The sequence below is a fragment of the Chanodichthys erythropterus genome, chromosome 18 (assembly GCF_024489055.1).
Source record: "Chanodichthys erythropterus isolate Z2021 chromosome 18, ASM2448905v1, whole genome shotgun sequence".
NCBI classification, from domain to species: Eukaryota; Metazoa; Chordata; class Actinopteri; order Cypriniformes; family Xenocyprididae; genus Chanodichthys; species Chanodichthys erythropterus.
In genome coordinates this window covers 38,223,170-38,246,107 of record NC_090238.1, presented here as the reverse complement: position 1 = coordinate 38,246,107, position 22,938 = coordinate 38,223,170, and the positions used below count along the sequence as shown (strand labels likewise).

Genomic DNA, 22,938 nt, shown 5'->3' with positions numbered 1-22,938 from the left:
TGAAAAGGGTCTATTATATATCCCACAAATCTGCAGGATTGGTGGATTGGTGACTACAGTAAAACACTCACCAGCTTTGGGATTGTCTGGGTTTTTATCTGGATGGCAGGACAGCGCTCTCTGTCTGTACGCTTTCTTGATCTGTAAAAGACAAGAAAGAAGAATCAGAGGAGATGTTCACCACATTTCTCTTGTTGAGTTTCATGCTAACATCACATGTTCCAGATCCCAACCCCACGTTCAAATGTGCGTTTAATATATTCCTGATCGCATTTCACATTCTCTGGCGTTTCACAAGTTATTATACAAAACGTTTTACATAACTCAAGACAAAGAGACACGGATCTCACAGCTTCCTGGAAGGAATAAACCAGAGATGTTTTATAACAATAGACTGCGGTCACTTCCACCACAACCCTGAAATCCCACCAAACATCCCATCCGAATGCCTCTCTAAATCACGGCACGCACGCATGTCAAACTGCACACGTGAAAAACCACAACAAGAGCCACTCGCTACACACTTCAGCCAGCGCGTCTCAAACATGACATGCATTTCAGAGTAAAACACACACGCTTGAGTGTGTACATTCAGAACTCTGCCTATAAACTCCCAGGAGTCTTTGGGAATGTGAACCGCATGTCTCAGTGGTCCCGCTGGCTGACAAACACTAAAACTCGCTTTGGATCAAATTCATAATGCTTCTGCCAGCATATGCTGGTGTGTGTTTATTTTGGCGCCCAAATTAACACTGAAGTGTCGAGCTGCTCTCTCAACATATTTATCAACTTTATCTTCTGCAATCTCAACTCATTATGGAGCAACAAAACAACAATGGAGCGAACTAATAAAAAATATGCATGACAGGTTTGATGCAACTTCTACATGCAGCGACACTTTCTAATAAATATGACTGAATGATTCAAGTAGTTAAACATAAATATGCATATCGCATTTTTGTCACTGGACCTTTATTATGGCGTATTATTACTGTCAGGAGTACAGGGAAAATATATATATATATATATATATATATATATATATATATATATATATATATATATATATATATATATACACACTACCGTTCAAAGGTTTGGGGTCAGTACGATTTTTTAATGTTTTAAAAGAAGTATCTTCTGCTCACCAAACCTGCATTTATTTGATTAAAAATACAAACAAATACAGTAAAACAGTGAAATATTATTCCAATTTAAATCAGCTGTTTTTTATGTCAGTATACAGTAAAGTTTAATTTATATCCTGTGATCAAAGCTGAATTTTCAGCATCATTACTCCAGTCTTCAGTGTCACATGATCCTTCAGAAATCATTCTGATATGCTGATTTGCTGCTCAAGAAACATTTATGATTATTATCAAATGTTGAAAACAGTTATTTACATTTTTATTTCATGATGTTATGATGAATAGAAAGTTCAAAAGAACAGCATTTGTTTAAAATAGAATATTTTCTAGCATTATAATTGTCTTTACTGTAACTTTTGATCAGTTTAACTCATCCTTGATGAATAAATGTATTGATTAATTTTATTTCTATCCCCCAAAAATAAAATTTAAATTCTTTCTGACCCCAAACTTTTGAACGGTAGTGTTTAATGCTACAAAAGATTTTGATTTCAGACAAATGCTGTTCTTTTGAACTTTCTATTCATCATAGCATCATGAAATAAAAATGTAAATAACTGTTCGACCATCAGTTTTCAAACTTTTATGTGAAAAAAAGCTTCAAAAATTAAATATTTATTGCGCACTTTAGTTAGATTAATTGAATAAAATGTGTGTTTTCATAAGTGTGCTGAAATCATTGATCTGACAGCTGCTGTGATTATAAAGAGAGAGCGGTGCTCACTTTGTGTCATTCATTTACAAGAAAAGTTATTGTTTTTCAGGAGATTTTTTTAATAATTTCATACTTAACATTGACAAAATGTATTTTTAAACCTAGTTATTTCATAATGTTTAATATTTAGTCAAAAACGAAGTGAAAAATGATTAGAGGAAATGCGCAAATAAATGCTACTCTGTTGCCACCTGCTGGTTAAAGTGGTAATTATTGTCTTTTTTATTTTTAAATAAGCGTTTTCTATCAAATGTTGAATTTCCTACATTTTGAAATGTTCAGTTTTACAATGAGGACAATCTCAGAAGGATGAACAAGTAATGTTTGTGGTCATCACATTAAAAATAACATTTGAAGTGTGGGGAAATAATGAGTGTGCGTGTCTAATTACAGACACAGCGTTTTTAAACAGTCCCAATAGCTTCGTCTTTATCACAAACTGGTTTATTGGCAAATTAGGGAAATGTGATAACTGCATTAAAATATGAATACAACATTAAAAAGTCAACCATTGATGGTTTTGTGTCGATGTTCAGCGAGTACAGTGGATAAAAGTGTAAAATTTCTCAGTTTAGACATTTGTTATGTTATCCATGTTCTATTGTGAATAAAATATTGGCTCATGTGATTTGAAAGTCTTTTAGTATTCATTTTACTAAATTTTAAAAAACATCAGGGTTAAAGGAATTATGTCTCTAACGAACATCCATCTGACCGCAGCTCAAACACAGAGTTTATCCAGAGAGAGATCTATCTGGAGTCTCTCGTTTCACAGTTTAATGAAATGACAGAGTTTCATCTACTCCAGATACCGAAGATGCTTCCAGTCAGATGAAGCGTATGCTGGACAGAAGTCGGACAGTTGGTGGATCGACCGCATATATGTCTTTAACCTAATAAAGTCTGGGTCTTGAATGAGCTGGAAGGTTTTAAACATTGACTCCAGCACTGATGGGCCAAACGTCCCTCTGGACACTGACGTTTATTCATTTTGCATTCATTCGAAGCCATAACTGGAGGAAATGGAAATATATATAAAGCCTCAAACACCTGTGAAATGGGATTAAACCAGCAACCTTGAGTTAGCAGAGCAGATCCTGAACCACTAAACCACTCAATGAACATCTGGACTGCTGAATAAAAAAATCATTATGAAGGAGCAAGAATGTTAAAACATGAACATGTCATAATTCACCTCAAAACCAACAAAGAAAAACTTTACATTTTATTTATATATATATATATATTTATATTATTTTATATTAAATATATATTTTTATTGCAATATATTTATAGATAACTTTTTTATTTATTAAAAAATAAATTTAATATGTTTATTTATATATAATTTGTTTATATATAAATACATAAATTACTAAAATAAAAATAAAAAGATATTAAATTATATATATATCATTTATTTATAAAAAATTTAATACATTTATATATACACATGACAAAATATTAAATAGTAAAAAACAATAAAAAGTATAGATATATAAAATAATTTCATTTAATATAATTTATGTAATTATATATATACTACATTAAATATATATTTATTGCAATATTTATAGATAAAAACATTTAATTTATTAAAAAATAAATTAATTTAATTTGTTTATATATATATATATATATACATACAATACTTAAAAAGATATATATATATATATATATATATATATATATATATATATATATATATATATATATATATATATAATTTAATATAAAAAATGTAATACATTTATATATACATGACAAAATATTTAAATAAAGTTTAGAAATATATAATATAATTTATGTAATATATATATATATATATATATATATATATATATATATATATATATATATATATATATATATATGTGTGTGTGTGTGTGTGTGTGTGTGTGTGTGTGTGGCCTAATTTTTTATTGCAAAATATAGTTTCTTTTGATCTTAAGGTGAAAATATAATCTGTAATAATTTCTTCATGATATTCACCCCAGAACCTCATATCTTCATAATGACGATAAACAGATCGTCATCTGTTGAACTGCAGCGCCACCTACTGTCTGATCAGCAACACAAACTCCCTTCATTCACTACTAAAGTGACAATCAGTTCCTCAAAAACACTCAAAAATACTCAAAACAACTTCACTTTGGACAATATCAGTCAAAACTTCGTGTCAGCCTTCGATATCTGTGTTTCCTCACTGAAATCAACCTTAAAACAGCCGATATTATTCTATATCATGTCTACAACTACTTTAAAAAAAAAATAATACATAAAATACTCAAAGTATGTCATTATACACTGCTGCAGAAGACAAATAACACACTGAACATGACCTAAAGTAAATAAATAAAGAATGAATCAGTAATCTGACATGTAAACATTTCAGTTTCGTGTCCTCACATTCTGGACACCAATCATTCGCTCTATAAGCTCCACCTGCGACCGAGACGATGATGTTATACTGTTGTTGTATTGTTACTGTGTATATTTTCATTCATCATAATAATAATTAATATCTGATTTGTTGACAGCAGCACATGCTAATGAACAGATTAACGCACCTGTTTCTCTGAAGCGGTCGATTCAACCCCCAATAACGCGTACAGATCCATCTCTAAGAGCTCTTTTGTGGACGTCATGATTTAATTTAACTAAATAAAACAATAAACGCGTAAAAATAAGAGCCTTGAGTTCCTCAGCAGCAGTTTAAAGACTTCTTCTGTGCGACTCTCAGTGTGTCGGCGTGTGGATCCAGGAGGAGCACAGCGCCCCTACAGTGCGGGATGAACGAGCAATGAATACATTTAATAAATATGTGCTTATATTTAATATAAAACCTCAAAAGGTCTATAGTGACAGTTTGTATAGGTATTCATTAAATAAATGCATGGTGTGGCTGTCATATGTGTGTCCATCAGCGTCCATCAGCTCTCAGTTCATCAGATTTTCTTCTATCTGGAGAAAAACACAGATATTTTCACACACTGGAACTCAGAAATGTGTGTGACGTACATGCAGAATCTCTCACACATTATCATCTGAATGAAATCAGTGAGAAAACAAGTTTGGTCACACATGAGCTGCTGCACTGGGTGCGTTTCAGATTTCTCATCTTTAAAGTTCATTTAAGGACACGTATAATAACTTAAACAAGTGCACGATAAACTATAACCATAAGCCTAGTGTTAAAACTAATGCAATCGTACTGTATACAATGCAAAAAAAAAATATTCTCTTTGAATTAAGTTTATTTTTCTGACCCCACTGGCAGATATTTGTTCATTTTTATGCATTTTTTTTCAGGAAACAAGACTTAATATCTCATGTATTTCTGCTTTTTGAGTAAATAATGTTGATGTGAGCGTTTAATGAACATCTGAACTGTTGTGTTAAATCATTATAAAGAAGTGTGAATGTTCCTCATATGATCAAACAAGAACATCTCATAATTCAGAACCAAAACCAAATAAATATATATTTTTTTATTTATATATATATTTTATTTATACATTATTATATCTTATCTATATAAGATCTATATATATATATATATATATATATATATATATATATATATATATATATATATATATATATATATATATATATATATATACACACACACACATTTTATTTTGCTTTATTTCATATCATTTTTATGTACCATATGTATATATACATAACAAAACATTAAATAAAAAGTTATTATAAAATAATAAATATGTATAATAAGGCCTAGACATGAACATGTCATAATTCACCTTAAAACCAGAAAAGAAAATCATTTTTACATTTTATTATATTACTATATTTTATATTATGTATATATTTATATTTATGTTTAATTTTATGGTTATGAATATATAAATATATTACATTAATGTTGTTATGCATATATAAATACATAAAATATATTAAATAAAATTATTTAATATTTTTTTACAATAAAATTATATTATATTACATATATATATATATATATATATATATATATATTTATATATATATATATATATATGTGTGTGTGTGTGTGTGTGTGTGTGTGTGTGTGTGTATATATATATATACTGACAAAAGATTAATCGCATACAAAATAAAATACAAACAAAATAAAAGTTTGAGTTTGCCTAATATATGTGTGAGTACTGTGTGTAATTAATATGTATATGTAAATACACACAAATTAATGTGTATATTTAAGAAATATGTTATTTATGTACAAAATATTTTTATTTATATATGATATAAATAATATAAAAACATAAATAAATACATATACTTGTAAATATTTATCAAATATTAATTATACACAGTACACTCACGTAGGCAAACTCAAACTTTTATTTTGAATGCGATTAATCGTGATTAATTGTTTGACAGCCTTAAAGGGTTAGTGCACTCAAAAATGAAAATAATTACTATTTATTGTCGTTCCACACCCGTAAGACCTTCGTTCATTTTCAGAACAAAAGATATTTTTGATGAAATCCGATGGCTCAGTGTGGCCTGAGCAATGACATTTCCTCTCTCAAGATCCATTAATGTACTAAAAACATATTTAAATCAGTTCATGTGAGTACAGTGGTTCGATATTAATATTATAAAGCCACGAGAATATTTTTGCTGCGCCAAAAAAACAAAATAACGACTTATTTAGTGATGGCCGATTTCAAAACACTGCTTTAGGAAGAATTTTCATTTCTGGGTGAACTTACCCTTTAATATATATATATATATATATATATATATATATATATATATATATATATATATATATATTTTTTTTTTTTTTTTTTTTTTTTTTATATATATATATTTTACTGGAAAACAAGACAAAAATACTGAGGAAGAACATTTTTAGAGCATATTCTACCTCTGAAATATGCATTTTAATCTGAGACATGCAAGTTTGTCTTGTTTATGACAGCTCTTGAGCAATAAAAGGAGAGTAAAGGTCTACTGTTGCATACTCGATAGTAGTCAGTATACAGTTGTACAGTGCAGTGTGTAGTATGCAGCTGAGCCACGCCCCTTCAGTCTCGGGGGCGGGGTCAGCACATGTGTCAGCAGCAGCAGCATGAGTCAGTCCAACAATCTATCTCACCCTCATCCACTGTTTCAAACTCTCAGGAATGTGTCTCCTCGTATCAGTTCTCTGCATCACAGCATAAAGCACATTGACTGAATCACAGGTAAGCACAAATTCATATTTCATGTCTTTATGATCGCGTTGCATCCATGCAAACACATCTGAGCTCAAATAACGGCCAGATCTGCATTATTACCTTAATAATAGAGTCTTAAATCTGTGGTTATGCATCATGCATATGGCGCTGTGGAGGAAAGATCGCCATGTTGAGGATAAAGCTTCACTGCAGTCGCGTTTGTCATTTCTGAAGCTGAAATCAGTGTCGGGAGCGTGTTTGACTGAGTCGAAATACAGCTTGTTTGATTTTCATGTGATGTTGTTGCCACCGTGGCAGTCGTTTCAAGACGCTGTCTTGAGTGTTTTTGTCCCAGTCGAGTGTGTGGGTGTGAATGCATCAGTGTAAGCGAGATCTGATGGTCAGCAGCAGTCAGATGTGTAGGAGAAACTCCTGAACAGCCTCTCACTTCTTCCTGCTGGACTCGAGGAGAAGTCTTAATATGAAGCAGATGCTGTGCTGAGATGGATTTGCTCTGTGTAATAATCATGGATGCAATGTTTTAATCTACACTCTTTAAAAAAAAAGATTCCAAATGGAAATAGAACTATTTTTTTCAGTGGAACCTTTTTTTTTTTTTTTTTTTTTTTGAGTGTGAAGAACACTTTAATAATCTAAAGAACCTTTTGAGAAATGGAAAGATTAGATAGCCAGTAAAGAACCTTTATTTTTAAAGGATTAGTTCAAATTCTGTCATTAATTACTCTCCCTCATGTCGTTTCAAACCTGTAAGACCTTCGTTCAATATCAAATTAAGATATTTTTGATGAAATCCGAGAGGTATATGACTCAAAATCAACACTTTCAAGGTCCAGAAAGGTACTAAAGACATCGTCATGTGACTGCAGTGGTTCAACCTTAATGTTATGAAGAGACGAGAATACTTTTTGTGCGCAAAAACAAAACAAAATAACGACTTTATTCAACAATCTCTTCTCTTCTGTGTCATTCTCATACGTTGTTTACGTCCAGCGCTTCCAGGTTCATCGTCAGAACGGCTCCTGCGTCAGCATCACATGCATGCGTCGTGCCGATCACATGATCAGCTTTAGCCAGTACTGAGCCGGCGTTCGGACGTAAACACGGAAGCTTCACTTTGCATCACCTGCGTAAGATAATGAAGATATTGTTGAATAAAGTCCTTATTTTCGTTTTGTTTTTGCGCACAAAAAGTATTCTCGTCTCTTCATGACATTAAGGTTGAACCACTGCAGTCACATGACTGTTTTAACGACGAGTACCTTTCTGGACCTTGAAAGTGTTGATTATAGATATTGAGTCTAGGGATGTGCAATGATTAATCGTTTGCAAAATAAAAGTCTGTGTTTATGTAATATATGTGTGTGTTCTGTGTATAATAATTATGCATATATAAATACAGACACATACATGTATATATTTAAGAAAAATGTTAGATTTATATATAAAATATTTATATTTATATGTAATATAAAATGAATATAAATATATTTATTTAAACATGCATATATTTCTTAAATTTATACATGTATGTGTGTGTGTTTATATATGCATAATTATTATACACAGAACACACACATATATTACGTAAACACAGACGTAATCGCGATTAATCGTTGCACATCCTCTCGGATTTCATCAAAAATATCTTAATTTGTGTTCTGAAGATGAACGAAGGTCTTACGGGTGTGAGAGAGAGTAATAAATGACAAAAACCCTTTATTTTTTGATTTCTAGTGTAGTCTGCTTTGTCTGCATAGTTTGCAAAACACAAAAACGGGCGTTAGTGTGGTGAAAACTATCGATACTTCGATGGGAATCCTCAATACTGAAACATCTGAAACGGTTTCTGCAGTATCAATACACCGACACCAGCTGTGCGATCTCTGACATGAAACTGACACACCCCTGCCTCGCCTCATTCGCTCTGGTTGAATAGTTAGCCTACTTTATTGAGTATTTTATGCAACTTTACACATTTATTAATAGTAAAGTAATTATTAATACATATAAGATCATGATATTTGCAGCGAACAATACAGATCAGACCTAATGGAATAATGATATATGCATTGCTTTGTGCGTTATCGCATAATTCACACTTTTGCTTTAACAGACATTAGACAACACTGAAAAATCAAGCTCTATTCATATATTTATTGTCCAACTTTTTCGGATGCATGTCCTTAATTTAATTTCATATGTTGGTATTAATATGAAATTAAATTAATAATACTAATACTTGATCTTTTACTTTTCTGGGTTTTCTAGAGAACAAAGTTTTTGTGAAAAAAGTGTGTAAAATAAACTGTAAAAAAGATTTGATGATCACTAGTGATAGTATTTTATTCTGTGTTGTTGGATTTCAGCTTTAATGCACGTTTTGTTTTAACAAAGCAGCTGATATTGCCATAGAAACTAGTGGACTGACGCCTCACTTTCACCCCAGAATGGTGGAAGCGCAGGGCTGCTGCTGGGCGTCGGCGTTACAATGGAACTTTCTATTGAGTGTCGCTTCTTGTTAGTGGATATTCTTTGCTCACACCCAAAGCGTGCACCACTGATCTATATAAGTGTCGCACACAGAACGGCACCTCTCAGACAGATCGCCAGCACCAAATTGAGTTTTTTTTTTTGCACTTAAATGGTCAAATACACACAAAATGATGTCAAAGTGCCTGTCCTGGTGGTGAGTATTCAGGTAAACACAGTTAGTTTTTGGAACATAAATAGTTGAGAGAAAACACTTGGATTCGTGCATAAGCTCTTAAAGTGACAGCAGCCTAATAAACCTGCTTTTATTGTTCTGAATGATTGTAATTCTCTGAACTCCTGTTATGATGAATAATTATGAAGTGAGAGTTTACTGAGGTCGCAGGCTGTTATCATTCTGACACCATCCATGTCATTTAATGTAAGTGTGGTTATTAAACGGCCTGACAGGACACTGCTGCTGTTTGTCCCGTTAGATTGTGTCATGTCAGCGTGACACCCAGGAAAGGAGGAAACTGATGCTTTTAAAAGCTCCCATGCTCCGATGAAATGAACAAGCCGTCGTTTGCACGAGTGAAATCTCTGTGCTTATATGGCTCTCTGGTTTCCCATTATTGCAAAGCTGTAGCTTCACTCAAATACCACGAATGCTTCACTAGTGATTTTCATACAGCATTTGCAGGTTTGTGACAAACACACGTGATTGTATTGTTCATATGTAGGTTATCATCGCCCATGAGAGCTTCTGACCTCACAGAGAAGCTTTATCAAGGGCGAACACAGAGAAGACGCTTGACTGGAATCTGCACTTCTGCAGAGAAATAACCTTTGGACTGTTTGGACTTTCTAGATCCTTCTTTAAAGTGTTAGAGTTTAATGAAAACATGTCCAGGTCGTGTTTCACCCCAAAATATAATAATAATAATGGATTTTTTTTTTTTTTTTTTTTTTTGCACTATCATTTAAGGTAATTCCACAAAAAAAGGCAATGCAAAGGTAAAATGTTAATATATTTCTAATAAATAAAAATGTGCTATTTGTCCATTTGTTTCATGACAATTCCATCGCTAAAAATAACAATGCAGTAGGATTTTATAGTTAAAATGATAAAATGATTATTAAAGGAAAATGTACTTTTTCTTGAAGATTCTAACAATGCAATTGAGTTTTAAAAATAAAACATTAAAATTATTATTAAATTTAAATGTGCAATTTTTGCAATATTTTCTTGACAATTCCATCTGCCAAAAAATGCAATGCAATGGGATTTTTATAGTTAAATGTTAAAATTCTTATTAAAGAAATGTTTGTCTTTTTGTGGCATTATTTTCTTGACAATTCTAACAATGCAATGGAGATTTAAAAGTTAAAATGATTAATTAGTGAAGGAAAATGTGTTTTTGTGGCAATATTTTCTTGACAATTCCACCCTAAAAATAATTATGCAATTGGGTTTTTAATGTTAAAATGAATATTAAAGGAAAATGTGTTTTTTGTGACATTATTTTCTTGACAATTCCACCCCAAAAACATAACAATGCAATGGAGTTTTAAAAGTTAAAATGATTATTAAAGGATAAGTTCATTTTTTTCTTGATAATTCTAACAATGCAATGAAGTTTTAAAAGATAAAATCTTAAAATGACTATTAAATTAAAATGTGCAATTTTTGCATTATTTTCTTGACTATTCCATTCTCAAAGAATGCAATGCAATGGGATTTTTATAGTTAAAATGGTAAATATTTATTAAAGGAATTTTTTCTTTAATAATCATTATTTTTTTGACAATTCCATCTCTGAAAAATAATAATGCAGTGAGATTTGAGATGTTGAAATGATTATTAAAGGAATCATTGAATCATTCTAAAAACAATGCTTCAGTTACATATATAATTACTGATTTCTATTTGTATCATTTTGGTAGAAATATAGGAAAAGTGACCACAAGTACAGCAGAAAACTGAGAATAACAGAAGCAGTGCTTCTCATTGTTATATGAGTTTCCCTTCACGTGAAAGTCTTTCCTTCCTCACTGGAAGCGTGTGACCCGGAGTCTCTGAAACGAAATCTGTCAAGTGTTCGTGTGAAGGACATTCCTGGCGTTCGCTCTGAGATTCCTTCTTGCATGAATGTTTGCACAATTTGTTCAGCAAAGGCAGTGATTTGGCTTATCTGAGCTGCTGTGAGGGATCTTACATAAGAGTATGATTGACATTTTTCAGTTTGTGTTGCGGAAGATCTCAGTCAGCTTCAGGTGCTTCTGTGAAGTCAATGGACGAACTTCATTCGTCATGTTCATGTTACATCCAGATAACAGGAATGTCTGGAATGTTCCCAAGCAAAACACACCTCAGTCTAAAATAGCTAAAAATTGTACTTTCCCTCGGCCAAAAACAACTGGGATAAAAAAAAAGGAAAGTTGAATCCAGTGCCAAAGATAGTCTGGCACTTTTGTTTGGCTTCGTTGTGGCATAAACACTCTTTTGTCCACAGTAAATCCCTGACGAATGTCCCACTGTGGCTGATGGGACAGATTCCAGCATGTTTTGTGTAAGATAATCAGATATGGAGTGAAGATTGTGTTGAATCAGCAGTTTAGATGGATTGAACTGGAACGACTTTATCCTGTAACATACAAGTGTTTGTGTTAAAAAGTCAAGGATCATTCTGAAACATTTTCTGAAAGTCGTTTGTAGTAGTGGTCAACCAATATGCTTTTGAAAAAGTCTCATTTATTTGATCAAAAATACAGTAAAAATTGTGAAATATTATTCCAATGTAAATCAGCTGTTTTCTATGTGAATATATAGTAACGTGTAATTTATTTCTGTGATCAAAGCTGAATTTTCAGCATCGTTACTCCAGTCTTCAGTGTCACATGATCCTTCAGAAATCATTCTGATATGATTTTTTTGATGAATTTATGATTTTGTTAATAGTTTTTCTGTAGAAAGACAAATAAATAGTGATGAAAGCCCAAATATTAAACATCACAGATTAATATTTACTGAGTAATCACTGTTTTGTAGATGAGGATCAAAATGACCATTTTCACCAAATTAGAGGAGTGTAAAATGACTTTATAAAGATGGCAGCATCATTATTTTATTTTCACACAGAGATTGGAAGATCTATTAGTGAAATCTGTTGACTTTATCAATCTGTGTTTCATTATATGCCAACAGTGACCGTTCAAACATGGTGAAAAGCACTTCTTGTGTTCTTTTCCTCAAGTTTGCATGTCTGTAACTCAAGAAGTGTTAAAGATATCTTAATATCCGTTTAGATTCTGGTTCTGAACAAACTTTTCTTCTGGTATCTTCATTTTAAAGGCCCTCGATGGTTCAATCCCAGAGATATGGAGATCTTAATGCGGCTCCATGAGTAAATTGTGCACACTTTCAGTGGTCAAAAACTAAATGTGGGTCAGTTTGTATAAAGATGATATTGAAGGAATATCTGAAGAATAAATAATCTTGAAACTAGAAATATATCTTGTTTCCCTCTATCAAAAGAATTGCATAAAACAAAACTCTCTGAGCACCAAAAATCCACTGAAAATGGTTTAGTTGAGGCACATTAATTTGTCTTTATAAGAATCTATATTTGAATCAGTTTTAGGGATATTTGAACAATGGGATTTTATTCTGAAGATTCTGAAGCTACCAAGAGTTCAAATACACAGTATCATGACGACACGTTACCACAATGACATCCCTAAATCTGAGATTGAACCATAAAATGAAGATTACAAAAGAAAAGTTTCATGAGAACAAGAATCTAAAATGACATAAAGATATATTTAACACTTCTTGAATTAAAGACATGTAAACTTGGGAAAAAGGTTTGTTTCGTGAGGTGTGTTGTATTCAATTTTATTACATGACATTTCTAGTTTCAGTGTTATTTGTTCTTCTGACGTTCATCTTTAAACACAAAAAGTTACCAACATTTGGTTCTTGACCACTGAAAATGGGTAAAATTCAACAACCTGAACATGGAGTCACATTGAGATCCCAATATCTCTGGGCCTTAATAATGGAGATTCCCAAAGTAAAGCTTATTAAGAACAAGAATCTAGAAGGATATTACGATATCTTTAATACTTTTAGAGTTAAAGGCATGACAACTTTGTTTTTTTGACCACTGAAAGTGTGTACAATTTACTCATGGAGCCGCATTAAGATCTCCATATCTCTGGGATTGAACCATCGAGGGCCTTTAAAATGAAGATACCAAAAGAAAAGTTTGTTCAGAACCAGAATCTAAATGGATATTAAGATATCTTTAACACTTCTTGAGTTACAGACATGCAAACTTGAGGAAAAGAACACGAGAAGTGCTTTTCACCATGTTTGAACGGTCACTGTTGGCATATAATGAAACACAGATTGATAAAGTCAACAGATTTCACTAATAGATCTTCCAATCTCTGTGTGAAAATAAAATAATGATGCTGCCATCTTTATAAAGTCATTTTACACTCCTCTAATTTGGCTCCAAATCTCAGGTGAAAATGGCCATTTTGACCCTCATCTACAAAACAGTGATTACTCAGTAAATATACATCTGTGACATTTAATATTTGGGCTTTCATCACTATTTATGTTTGTCTTTCTACAGAAAAATCATAAATTTGAGCTGGGGACCTCTGGTTAATGTGGCATGGAATGACCCTATACTAAGTCTAGTATGCACATGACTTTCTAAAGGTCTGACCTCTACATGGACGTCTGTCTGTGAGATCAGTGAGTGTCTCAGTGTCTGTCTGGATAATGGAGAGATTCCTGTGGTGTTGACTTAATGGGTGTGTTCTTACAGTGCTTTTAGCCCTTATTTACTTTTGGTGATGTGGAATAGATCAGGATATGCTTCAATCGACATAATAATTTTACGGCTTTAATCTTGTAATTCTAAAATTACACTATAAAACACTTACTGAAGAAACATTGAGTCATTAAACTGAAATGACCCGCCTTATGCTAACTCTGTTGCCATCCCAGTAGAGCTCAGATCATGAATTAAACAAGAATATTGTGTGGAGTTGTGCAAGTCTGAACTGATCATCATGCAGCTGGACTCAAGAATGTGTTGATCCTTCCTTCCTGTCTTACTCCACTTTCATTTCCTCTAAATATGGGAATACTGATAGAGACTCTCTCTGACCTTCCTGTATCATTAAGCCTGGTTTTAGTGTCTTGCTTAATGTGTTTGAGCATGAAAAACTCTGCAAACTTCCAGTTCTTCTCTATATCAGTGTCAGTGTTTCTGAACTCCATTGTAGTCTTGAGTTTTCTTCACAATATTCCTCATTTAAATAATTCATATGCAGAATAAAGGGGCGGGGCCTGGTTGAGTTAGTTAGAAGTGTGTTGAAACTGGAGGTTATGGTAAGGGGCGGGGCATTTCCCAAACACCAATCACAACACAATGCTATGGAAACAAAAAAATAAAAAAAATATTTTTTTATTTTTTTACCAAATTCCATGTTTTTTCCCTTTTGGATTCTGTTTTTTATGTTTCAGCACAAATTTATCATCAAAAATGGTGACTAAAGAAATGAATTCATAAAATGTTTAATTTAAATTTAATCAATCTTTTAAATTGTAATCAAATGAAATAATTTATTCGCAACAAAACATTGCATTTTCATTTTTTTGTCAAAAAAGGTTCTGCACAACAGAACTTGCATACTGTAAAAATTAAAGAGGATGAAAAAAATATCTTAATTTATGATATTCCTTATAATAATAATAATAATAATAATTTATTAAAACATTACATTAATAATAATAATAATAATAATAATAATCATGTATTGCATTGCACATTGCATTGATTTATTATTATTGTAATGTTTTAATAAATTACTATTAATATTACTGTTATTATTATTAGGAAAATAATAAAGCCAAGATATTTTATCATCCATTTTAATACATACAATATGCAAGTTCTGTTGCTCAGCACCTTATTTACTACTACTACTACTACTAATAAATCAAATTAATGTTTTAATAATGTTCATTTAATTAATGTTTTTGTATTAAAATAATTTAATGTTTTTGTATTATTACTTTGAGAAGTACTTTTTGCTATTCAATATTTCTGTCATAATTTATAACAGTTAAACTGAACTTTAATGAAGAGCTTCGAGTGCATCTGGATGAAAGTATTATTGTAATTGTCTAATTGTATTCTCTGCTTTTTAACTTCGCAGCACCTTCCTCTCTCTTCTTCATCATCATCATGTCTGGGAAGTCGGACGGAGTGCAGAAGAAATGGGCGGCCGTGAAGGTTCGACTGGGTTCGTCTCAGGACATGGAAAGTCCGCAGGAGGCCAACCTGGAGAACGCAGAGCCGGAGCTGTGCATCCGTCTGCTGCAGGTGCCCAGCGTGGTCAACTACTCCGGCCTGAAGAAGCGTCTGGAGAGAAGCGACCAGGCCTGGATGGTGCAGTTCCTGGAGCTCTCGGGGCTCGACCTGCTGCTGGAAGCCCTGGATCGGCTGTCGGGACGCGGATGCTCTCGGATCGCAGACGCTCTGCTGCAGCTCACGTGCGTCAACTGCGTGAGAGCCGTCATGAACTCGTCCGCCGGGATTCACTTCATCGTGGATAATGAGGGATACGTGCGCAAGCTGTCGCAGGGTAGAGCCACTCTATCTATCTATCTATCTATCTATCTATCTATCTATCTATCTATCTATCTATCTATCTATCTATCTATCTATCTATCTATCTATCTATCTATCTATCTATCTATCTATCTATCTATCTATCTATCTATCTATCTATCTATCTATCTATCTATCTATCAGGCATTTTATTTAATGGAGCCTTCCATAACACAAGGTCACTGTATATGCAAGCAAAATGGTAATTAAAATACATAAATTAAATGAAAACCATAGACAAATCCCATCAATATCACAGAATAGAAGATTATAACAGCAATCACACATCATAAATACAGTATACAATACAGGCAAGTACAAGAAAGACCTCGGTTTTATCATTATTGAGTTTGAAAAGTTTGTTGAAAGCCAAGCTTTAATTCCAGCTAAACAGCTGGACAAAGAAAGTGAAGGAAAAGAGCCAGAGGTGGAGGACAGGTAGAGCTGAGTGTCATCAGTGTAGCAGTGAAAATAGATCCCATATTTCCTAAAAAGTTGATTAATAGAAGCGGGCCCAAAACAGAGCCCTGAGGAACACCAGCAGCAACTGTAGATGGTCTTGATTGGAAATTTTTAAGAACATGTTAAGTATTAGAGGCTTTCACACCGAATAGTTCCCCGAGAACTAATTTATTCCCCGGGCCATGATCCTGGTTGCATTCGCTCCGGGAATAGGAACTCTGAAGCTGCCAAAAGTGACATCTTTAAAGGATTAGTTCACTTTCAAATTAAAATTTCCTGATAATTTACTCACCCCCATGTCATCCCAAATGTTCATGTCTTTCTTTCTTCAGTTGAAAAGAAATGAAGGTTTTTGATGAAAACATTCCAGGATTTTTCTCCATATAGTGGACTTCAATGGTTTCCAAATGGTTGAAGGTCAAAATTACAGTTTCAGTGCAGCTTCAAAGAGCTTTAAACGATACCAGATGAGGAATAAGAGTCTTATCTAGAGAAAACATCGCTCATTTTCTAAAAAAAATTTAAAACTATATACATTTTAACCATAAATGCTCATGTTGAACTAACTCTCTTCTTCTTCTCTATTTGAATTCCAGCAGTGTAGACACTGCTAAGTGTATTACTGCCCTCCTCAGGTCAAAGTTGGAATTAATTGTTATATACTTGCACTAGCATATTGAATATGACAATTTAGTTAAAATATTGACCTGAGGAGGGCAGTAATACACTATATGGAGAAAAATCCTGGAATGTTTTCATCAAAAACCTTCATTTCTTTTCTCATTTCTTCATGGGGGTGAGTAAATTATCAGGAAATTTTAATTTGAAAGTGAACTAATCCTTTAAGCGCGGCATTTACAAATGCTAAAAACCTTGTGGATGGAGGATGCCGTGATCGGAGCGCTGTTTGTGTCGTGGGTTTCGTGATAACAGAGATCGAATGTAAACGAGCAAAAGAGCAAAAAGTAGGGCTAAGAGATGAAATCTCTAATGAAAACTTTCAGTATTCAATATCATCGCTGTTTCCCATGTTTTTGAAGTAAATATGTTTACACATCTTTTTCAAAACGGTGTTTGACATGCGTTTGACCAATCATCGTACGCTCACGTCACTGATACTTCCTATAGTGCTGGTTTAGACCCGACTCTGAAGTAGGAGCTAATGTAGTTCCCCAAAAGGAGTTCCTTGAACTAAAATCGTCCGGTGCGAACACGGCAAAATCCGGCCAATAGTGCTAGGAAGCATGAATAGGTTCTTCCGCTGTGAAAGCCCCTCATGTCAGCAATGTTCTAGAACATGTTATCATTTTACTGACTGCTTTGAGTTAAATTCTCAAACTTCAAACTTAAGTTTTGTCAAGCCAACATCAATGTTTGTCATCAAACTATTTCCACATGTCAGCCTTTACAGGGTTACAAGAATACTTCACCCAGAAATCTTTCACTCACCCTTCTGTCATGAGCTTCTGAAGGAGAATCGCTCTTCTCTTGTCAGGATGCACACACAAAAAGAGCTGCAAACATCTCCACCTGTCGAACTGTTGCTTTAAAACTGTGTCCCGACTATCCAGTAGTCGAGATAAATTCAGAAAACATGCATTCCTACAAAGCATTGCTCAATCTTCACACCTATCACATGCTTCGGCTGTTTTTTTAACCATCAAAAGTACAAAGTTCACGTTACATCCCCCAAAAATGAGCTGCTAACACATCCCAAATGTGGAGAGGGAGAAAACGATGGAGGAGGAAGCTACAAACGCTGTATTTCCTTTCTCTTTCCCTCCAGCTTTGGACACCTCCAACACCATGGTGAAGAAGCAGGTGTTCGAGCTGCTGGCGGCCCTCAGCATGTTCTCCTCCGAGGGACACCGGCTCGCTTTAGACGCGCTGGACCATTACAAGGCAAGTGTGTTCGTGGCTTAAGTCTGTCTGGATCGTGAGGCTCGATATCAGGTCAGAAAGCGAGTCTTTTGCGCCGTTTACACCTGATGTCGACATCCGTCTCGGGTGGTCAGCTGAGGGTGATATCATGCAGCTCAAAAGTGTGATGGGATTTCATCACTTAATGTGCAGGGAACAGTACACAACTTTAGCACAATGTTAAACAACTTTCTGTTTTCCCAGAAAAATCACTATTTTAGCCTTGTTTCCATTTACTTGAGAAGCAAAATGATATTGAGTCGTGTTTTCTGAAGTGTTCATGCATAAAACTAGACAAAAATATAATCTTGTTGTGGCAGATATTTGTTCTTGTTTTAAGCATAAACTCTTAAGATAGTAAATAGATATTGAAAGTGTTGTTTTCTCGAAATGTATTGTATGTATGGAAATTGTTTAGTTTTTTTGATCATTTTTCCTGTGTTAATGCCAACTGCATAAAATTTGGCACAGGTGTGTATTTTGATTGGAATTTTAATATTTCACCCTCATTTCCTTTAATAAATCTATTTTACACTCGTAACACAAAATAGTTCCTCTCAGGACCTTGAGGACAAAAATATCCCCTTTGAAATACATTAAAACTACAATATTTAATCCTAGGGTCATTTAACTATAAAACGATGCAGTCTTTGTTAAAAGGCTTTGATTCTGTTGGCAAGGCTTCAAAATTTACATTTCTTTTACTTTTTTTCTACCAGATGGTGCCATTTTCTCAAGTTTGGCCTATTAAGAAAATACACTCTAAAAAATGCCCAAGTTGGGTTGAAAATGGACAAACCCAGTGATTGGGTTGTTTTAACCCAGCGGTTGGGTTAAATGTTTGCCCAACATGCTGGGCAGTTTTATTAAACCCAACTATTGTTTAAAAATTAATATATGGCTGGTTTTGCTGGCATCTAATTGGTAAAATATGGTACCCAAACAAAATCTTACTGAAAGCTCATTTTTTAAGATATCAACCTCAAATTTTGGAGCACAACTTTTTTCGATTTATGGCTTTGATTTTCTAGCAGTTTAGAGTTTTTTGACACAGATATTTTTGGCCTCTATGGACTTATATGACTTTAAATTATTTTGCTTCTCCACACTCTAAAAAATGCTGGGTTGTTTCAACCCAAATTTGGGTCAAATATGGACAGACCCAGCCGTTGGGTTACATTTTTAAATTATTTTTTAACCCAACGGTTGGGTTTATCCATATTTGACACAAATTTTGGTTGAAACAACCCAGCATTTTTTTTTAGAGTCCAGTAAATGTATCTTGTTTCAAGAATGTTTAGATATTTAGATATAAAATACTAAAAAAAAAAAAATACTGAAAAAAATGTTCAGTATTCTTAGAAAATGTTTTCATTTACTTGAGAAGAAAAAAGACAATAGATACTAAGTTTTGTTTTCTGAAAAATTGGTCAAAATGACGAGTTTAAGCTTAAAACCAGAACAAATATAATTTAGTTTTCTCTTTGAATTAAGATAATTTTTCTGACTTCATTGACAGATATTTGTTCTTGTTTTAAGCACAAAACAAAGCAGAAAACAAGACTTTTTATATGACATAATTTGCTTCTCAAGTAAATGTATCTTGATTTATGAATGTTTAGGTATTTGTTCTGAAAAACATGACTGATGTTTTTCTTTCAGAGCAGTGATGTTAGCTTTAAAGTAACCATGTAAATCAAGTTGTCATGTCATTAGCGTTGTGTTTCTCTGACAGTCTGTGAAGACGCAGCAGTATCGATTCAGTGTGATTATGAACGAGCTTCGAGCCACTGATAATGTGCCTTACATGGTGACCCTTCTGAGCGTCATAAACGCCCTCATCTTCAGCGCCGACGACCTGCGCCAACGGGACAAGATGCGCAAGGAGTTTATCGGTACGTTCAACTACACCGAGATACTACAGACTGTGCAGTAGACACCCTGTACAGTTCCCTACAAAGTTTTTAAATAGAGAGTGAAACTTTTATTAACTGTATACTGCAGAACAGGCATGAGTAGCATGGAAGAATGCTATTTAGAACAGCCTAATAACCCTAATATTATAGAATACTAGCATACTACTTACTGCGCAGTGTACACTGAACACTGCTTGGTATTTATTAAAAATTAGCATGTGAAAAAGCATGCATTCAGACAGTAGTATGCCACATTTATTATATTACACAGTATTGCACATTTTGGGTGTGCAACCTGTTTCGCATGATATACATTATTGCAAAAATAGTATGAAAGAATGCTATTTAGAACAGCCCTAAAACCCTAATATTATAGAATACTAGCATACTAACCAACATTTAGACAGAAGTATACTACATTTTGGTTGTGAAACCTGTTTTACACGATATACATATTGCATACTGCAAAAATAGCATGAGTAGTATGGAAGAATGCTATTAAGAACAGAGCCCTATAACCCTAATATTATAAAATACTAGCATACTAACTCTCCAAACTAACAGTCAGGAAGTAGTATGCTACATTTTGGGTGTGCATTCTATCGTGCATGATATACATATTGCATACTGCAAAAATAGTATGAGTAGTATGGAAGAATGCTATTTAGAACACAGCCCTAATAACCCTAATATTATAGAATACTAACTCTCCAAACTAACATTCAGAAAGTAGTATGCTACATTTTGGGTGTGCATTCTATTGTGCATGATATACATATTGCATACTGCAAAAATAGCATTAGTATGGAAGAATGCTATTTAGAACACAGCCCTATAACCCTAATATTATAAAATACTAGCATACTAACTCTCCAAACTAACATTCAGACAGTAGTATGCTACATTTTGGGTGTGCATTCTATTGTGCATGATAAGTAGTATGGAAGAATGCTATTTAGAACACAGCCCTAATAACCCTAATATTATAGAATACTAACTCTCCAAACTAACATTCAGACAGTAGTATGCTACATTTTGGGTGTGCATTCTATTGTGCAGGATATACATATTGCATACTGCAAAAATAGTATGAGTGGTATGGAGGAATGCTATTTAGAACACAGCCCTATAATTCTAATATTATAGAATACTAGCATACTAACCAACATTTAGACAGAAGTATACTACATTTTGAGTGTGCAACCTGTTTTACACGATATATATATATATTGCATACTGCAAAAATAGCATTAGTATGGAAGAATGCTATTTAGAACACAGCCCTATAACCCTAATATTATAAAATACTAGCATACTAACTCTCCAAACTAACATTCAGACAGTAGTATGCTACATTTTGGGTGTGCATGATATACATATTGCATACTGCAAAAATAGCATGAGTAGTATGGAAGAATGCTATTTAGAACACAGCCCTATAACCCTAATATTATAAAATACTAGCTTACTAACTCTCCAAACTAACATTCAGACAGTAGTATGCTACATTTTGGGTGTGCATTCTATTGTGCATGATATACATATTGCATACTGCAAAAAAAGCATGAGTAGAATGGAAGAATGCTATTTAGAACACAGCCCTAATAACCCTAATATTATAGAATACTAACTCTCCAAACTTACATTTAGACAGAAGTATGCTACATTTTGAGTGTGCATTCTATTGTGCACGATATACATATTGCATACTGCAAAAATAGTATGCGTAGTATGCAGTGGCAAACAGAAGTGATCAGATGTTAATTGTGTTCAGGTGTAGCACCGCCTCATGTTTTGTGTTTTAACACTCCTCAGGTCTGAGCTTTCTAACACACAGCTCTAGATGTTATTTATGGTTTATTCATGGATGTTACGTTTATTTTTGTCCACCAGGATTACAACTGCTTCACCTACTGCCAAAGCTGAGGTGAGTTTACTTTGAACTTTAAAAAATGAATCGTGAGATAAAACTCAAGTTCTTGAGGAAGTGTCACAGCACAGTGCGTGTGTTTCAGAGAAGAGGACGATGAAGACTTGATCATCCAGTGCGAGGCGTTTGAAGAGGCCATGGCTGAGGATGAGGACGAGCTCCTGAGGCTTTATGGAGGGATTGACATGAGCAACCATCAGGAAGTCTTCTCATCTCTGTTTAATAAGGTGAGCTGTGTGTTGGCGCTCGTCCTCTGATCTGTGCTGATCTCGCTGCTCTCTGATGTTTCAGGATTGTGTGTTTGCAGGTGAGCAGTTTCCCGTCTTCACAGCAGCTGTTGTCTATATTACAAGCCCTTCTTCTTCTGGGTCCCGAGCAAGCAGATATCTGGCAGGCGCTGGAGTCGCTCACGAACCGGGCCACGCTGATCGCTCAGAGCTGTGAGTTTCCCTCCGTCTCACTTTACTACATCCCAGTCTAATCCC

The 22,938-nt window shown here is 33.7% G+C and overlaps 2 protein-coding genes across 8 annotated transcripts in view; one reads left to right on the top strand and one right to left on the bottom strand.

Annotated features, from left to right (window-relative positions):
- dnajc17 (DnaJ (Hsp40) homolog, subfamily C, member 17) overlaps positions 1-4,600 on the bottom strand; it is an 84,227-nt gene extending 79,627 nt beyond the window's left edge. The window contains exons 1-2 of the mRNA XM_067366954.1: positions 4,434-4,600; positions 72-141 (exon numbers count right to left, since the gene is read on the bottom strand). Coding sequence (XP_067223055.1) covers positions 72-141; positions 4,434-4,511 — 148 coding nt within the window. The 5' untranslated portion in view covers positions 4,512-4,600. The remainder of the gene's footprint in view (positions 1-71; positions 142-4,433) is intronic.
- Positions 4,601-6,950: 2,350 nt separating this feature from the next.
- inf2 (inverted formin 2) overlaps positions 6,951-22,938 on the top strand; it is a 37,592-nt gene continuing 21,604 nt past the window's right edge. For 6 of the 7 annotated variants that reach the window (XM_067367629.1, XM_067367626.1, XM_067367630.1 and 3 more), the window contains exons 1-7: positions 6,951-7,064; positions 15,771-16,199; positions 18,474-18,589; positions 20,343-20,502; positions 22,417-22,450; positions 22,539-22,680; positions 22,761-22,893. In XM_067367629.1, coding sequence (XP_067223730.1) covers positions 15,800-16,199; positions 18,474-18,589; positions 20,343-20,502; positions 22,417-22,450; positions 22,539-22,680; positions 22,761-22,893 — 985 coding nt within the window. In that variant the 5' untranslated portion in view covers positions 6,951-7,064; positions 15,771-15,799. Of the gene's footprint in view, positions 7,065-15,770; positions 16,200-18,473; positions 18,590-20,342; positions 20,503-22,416; positions 22,455-22,538; positions 22,681-22,760; positions 22,894-22,938 lie in introns of those variants that run through there. The other variant, XM_067367632.1, reaches the window with a different exon arrangement.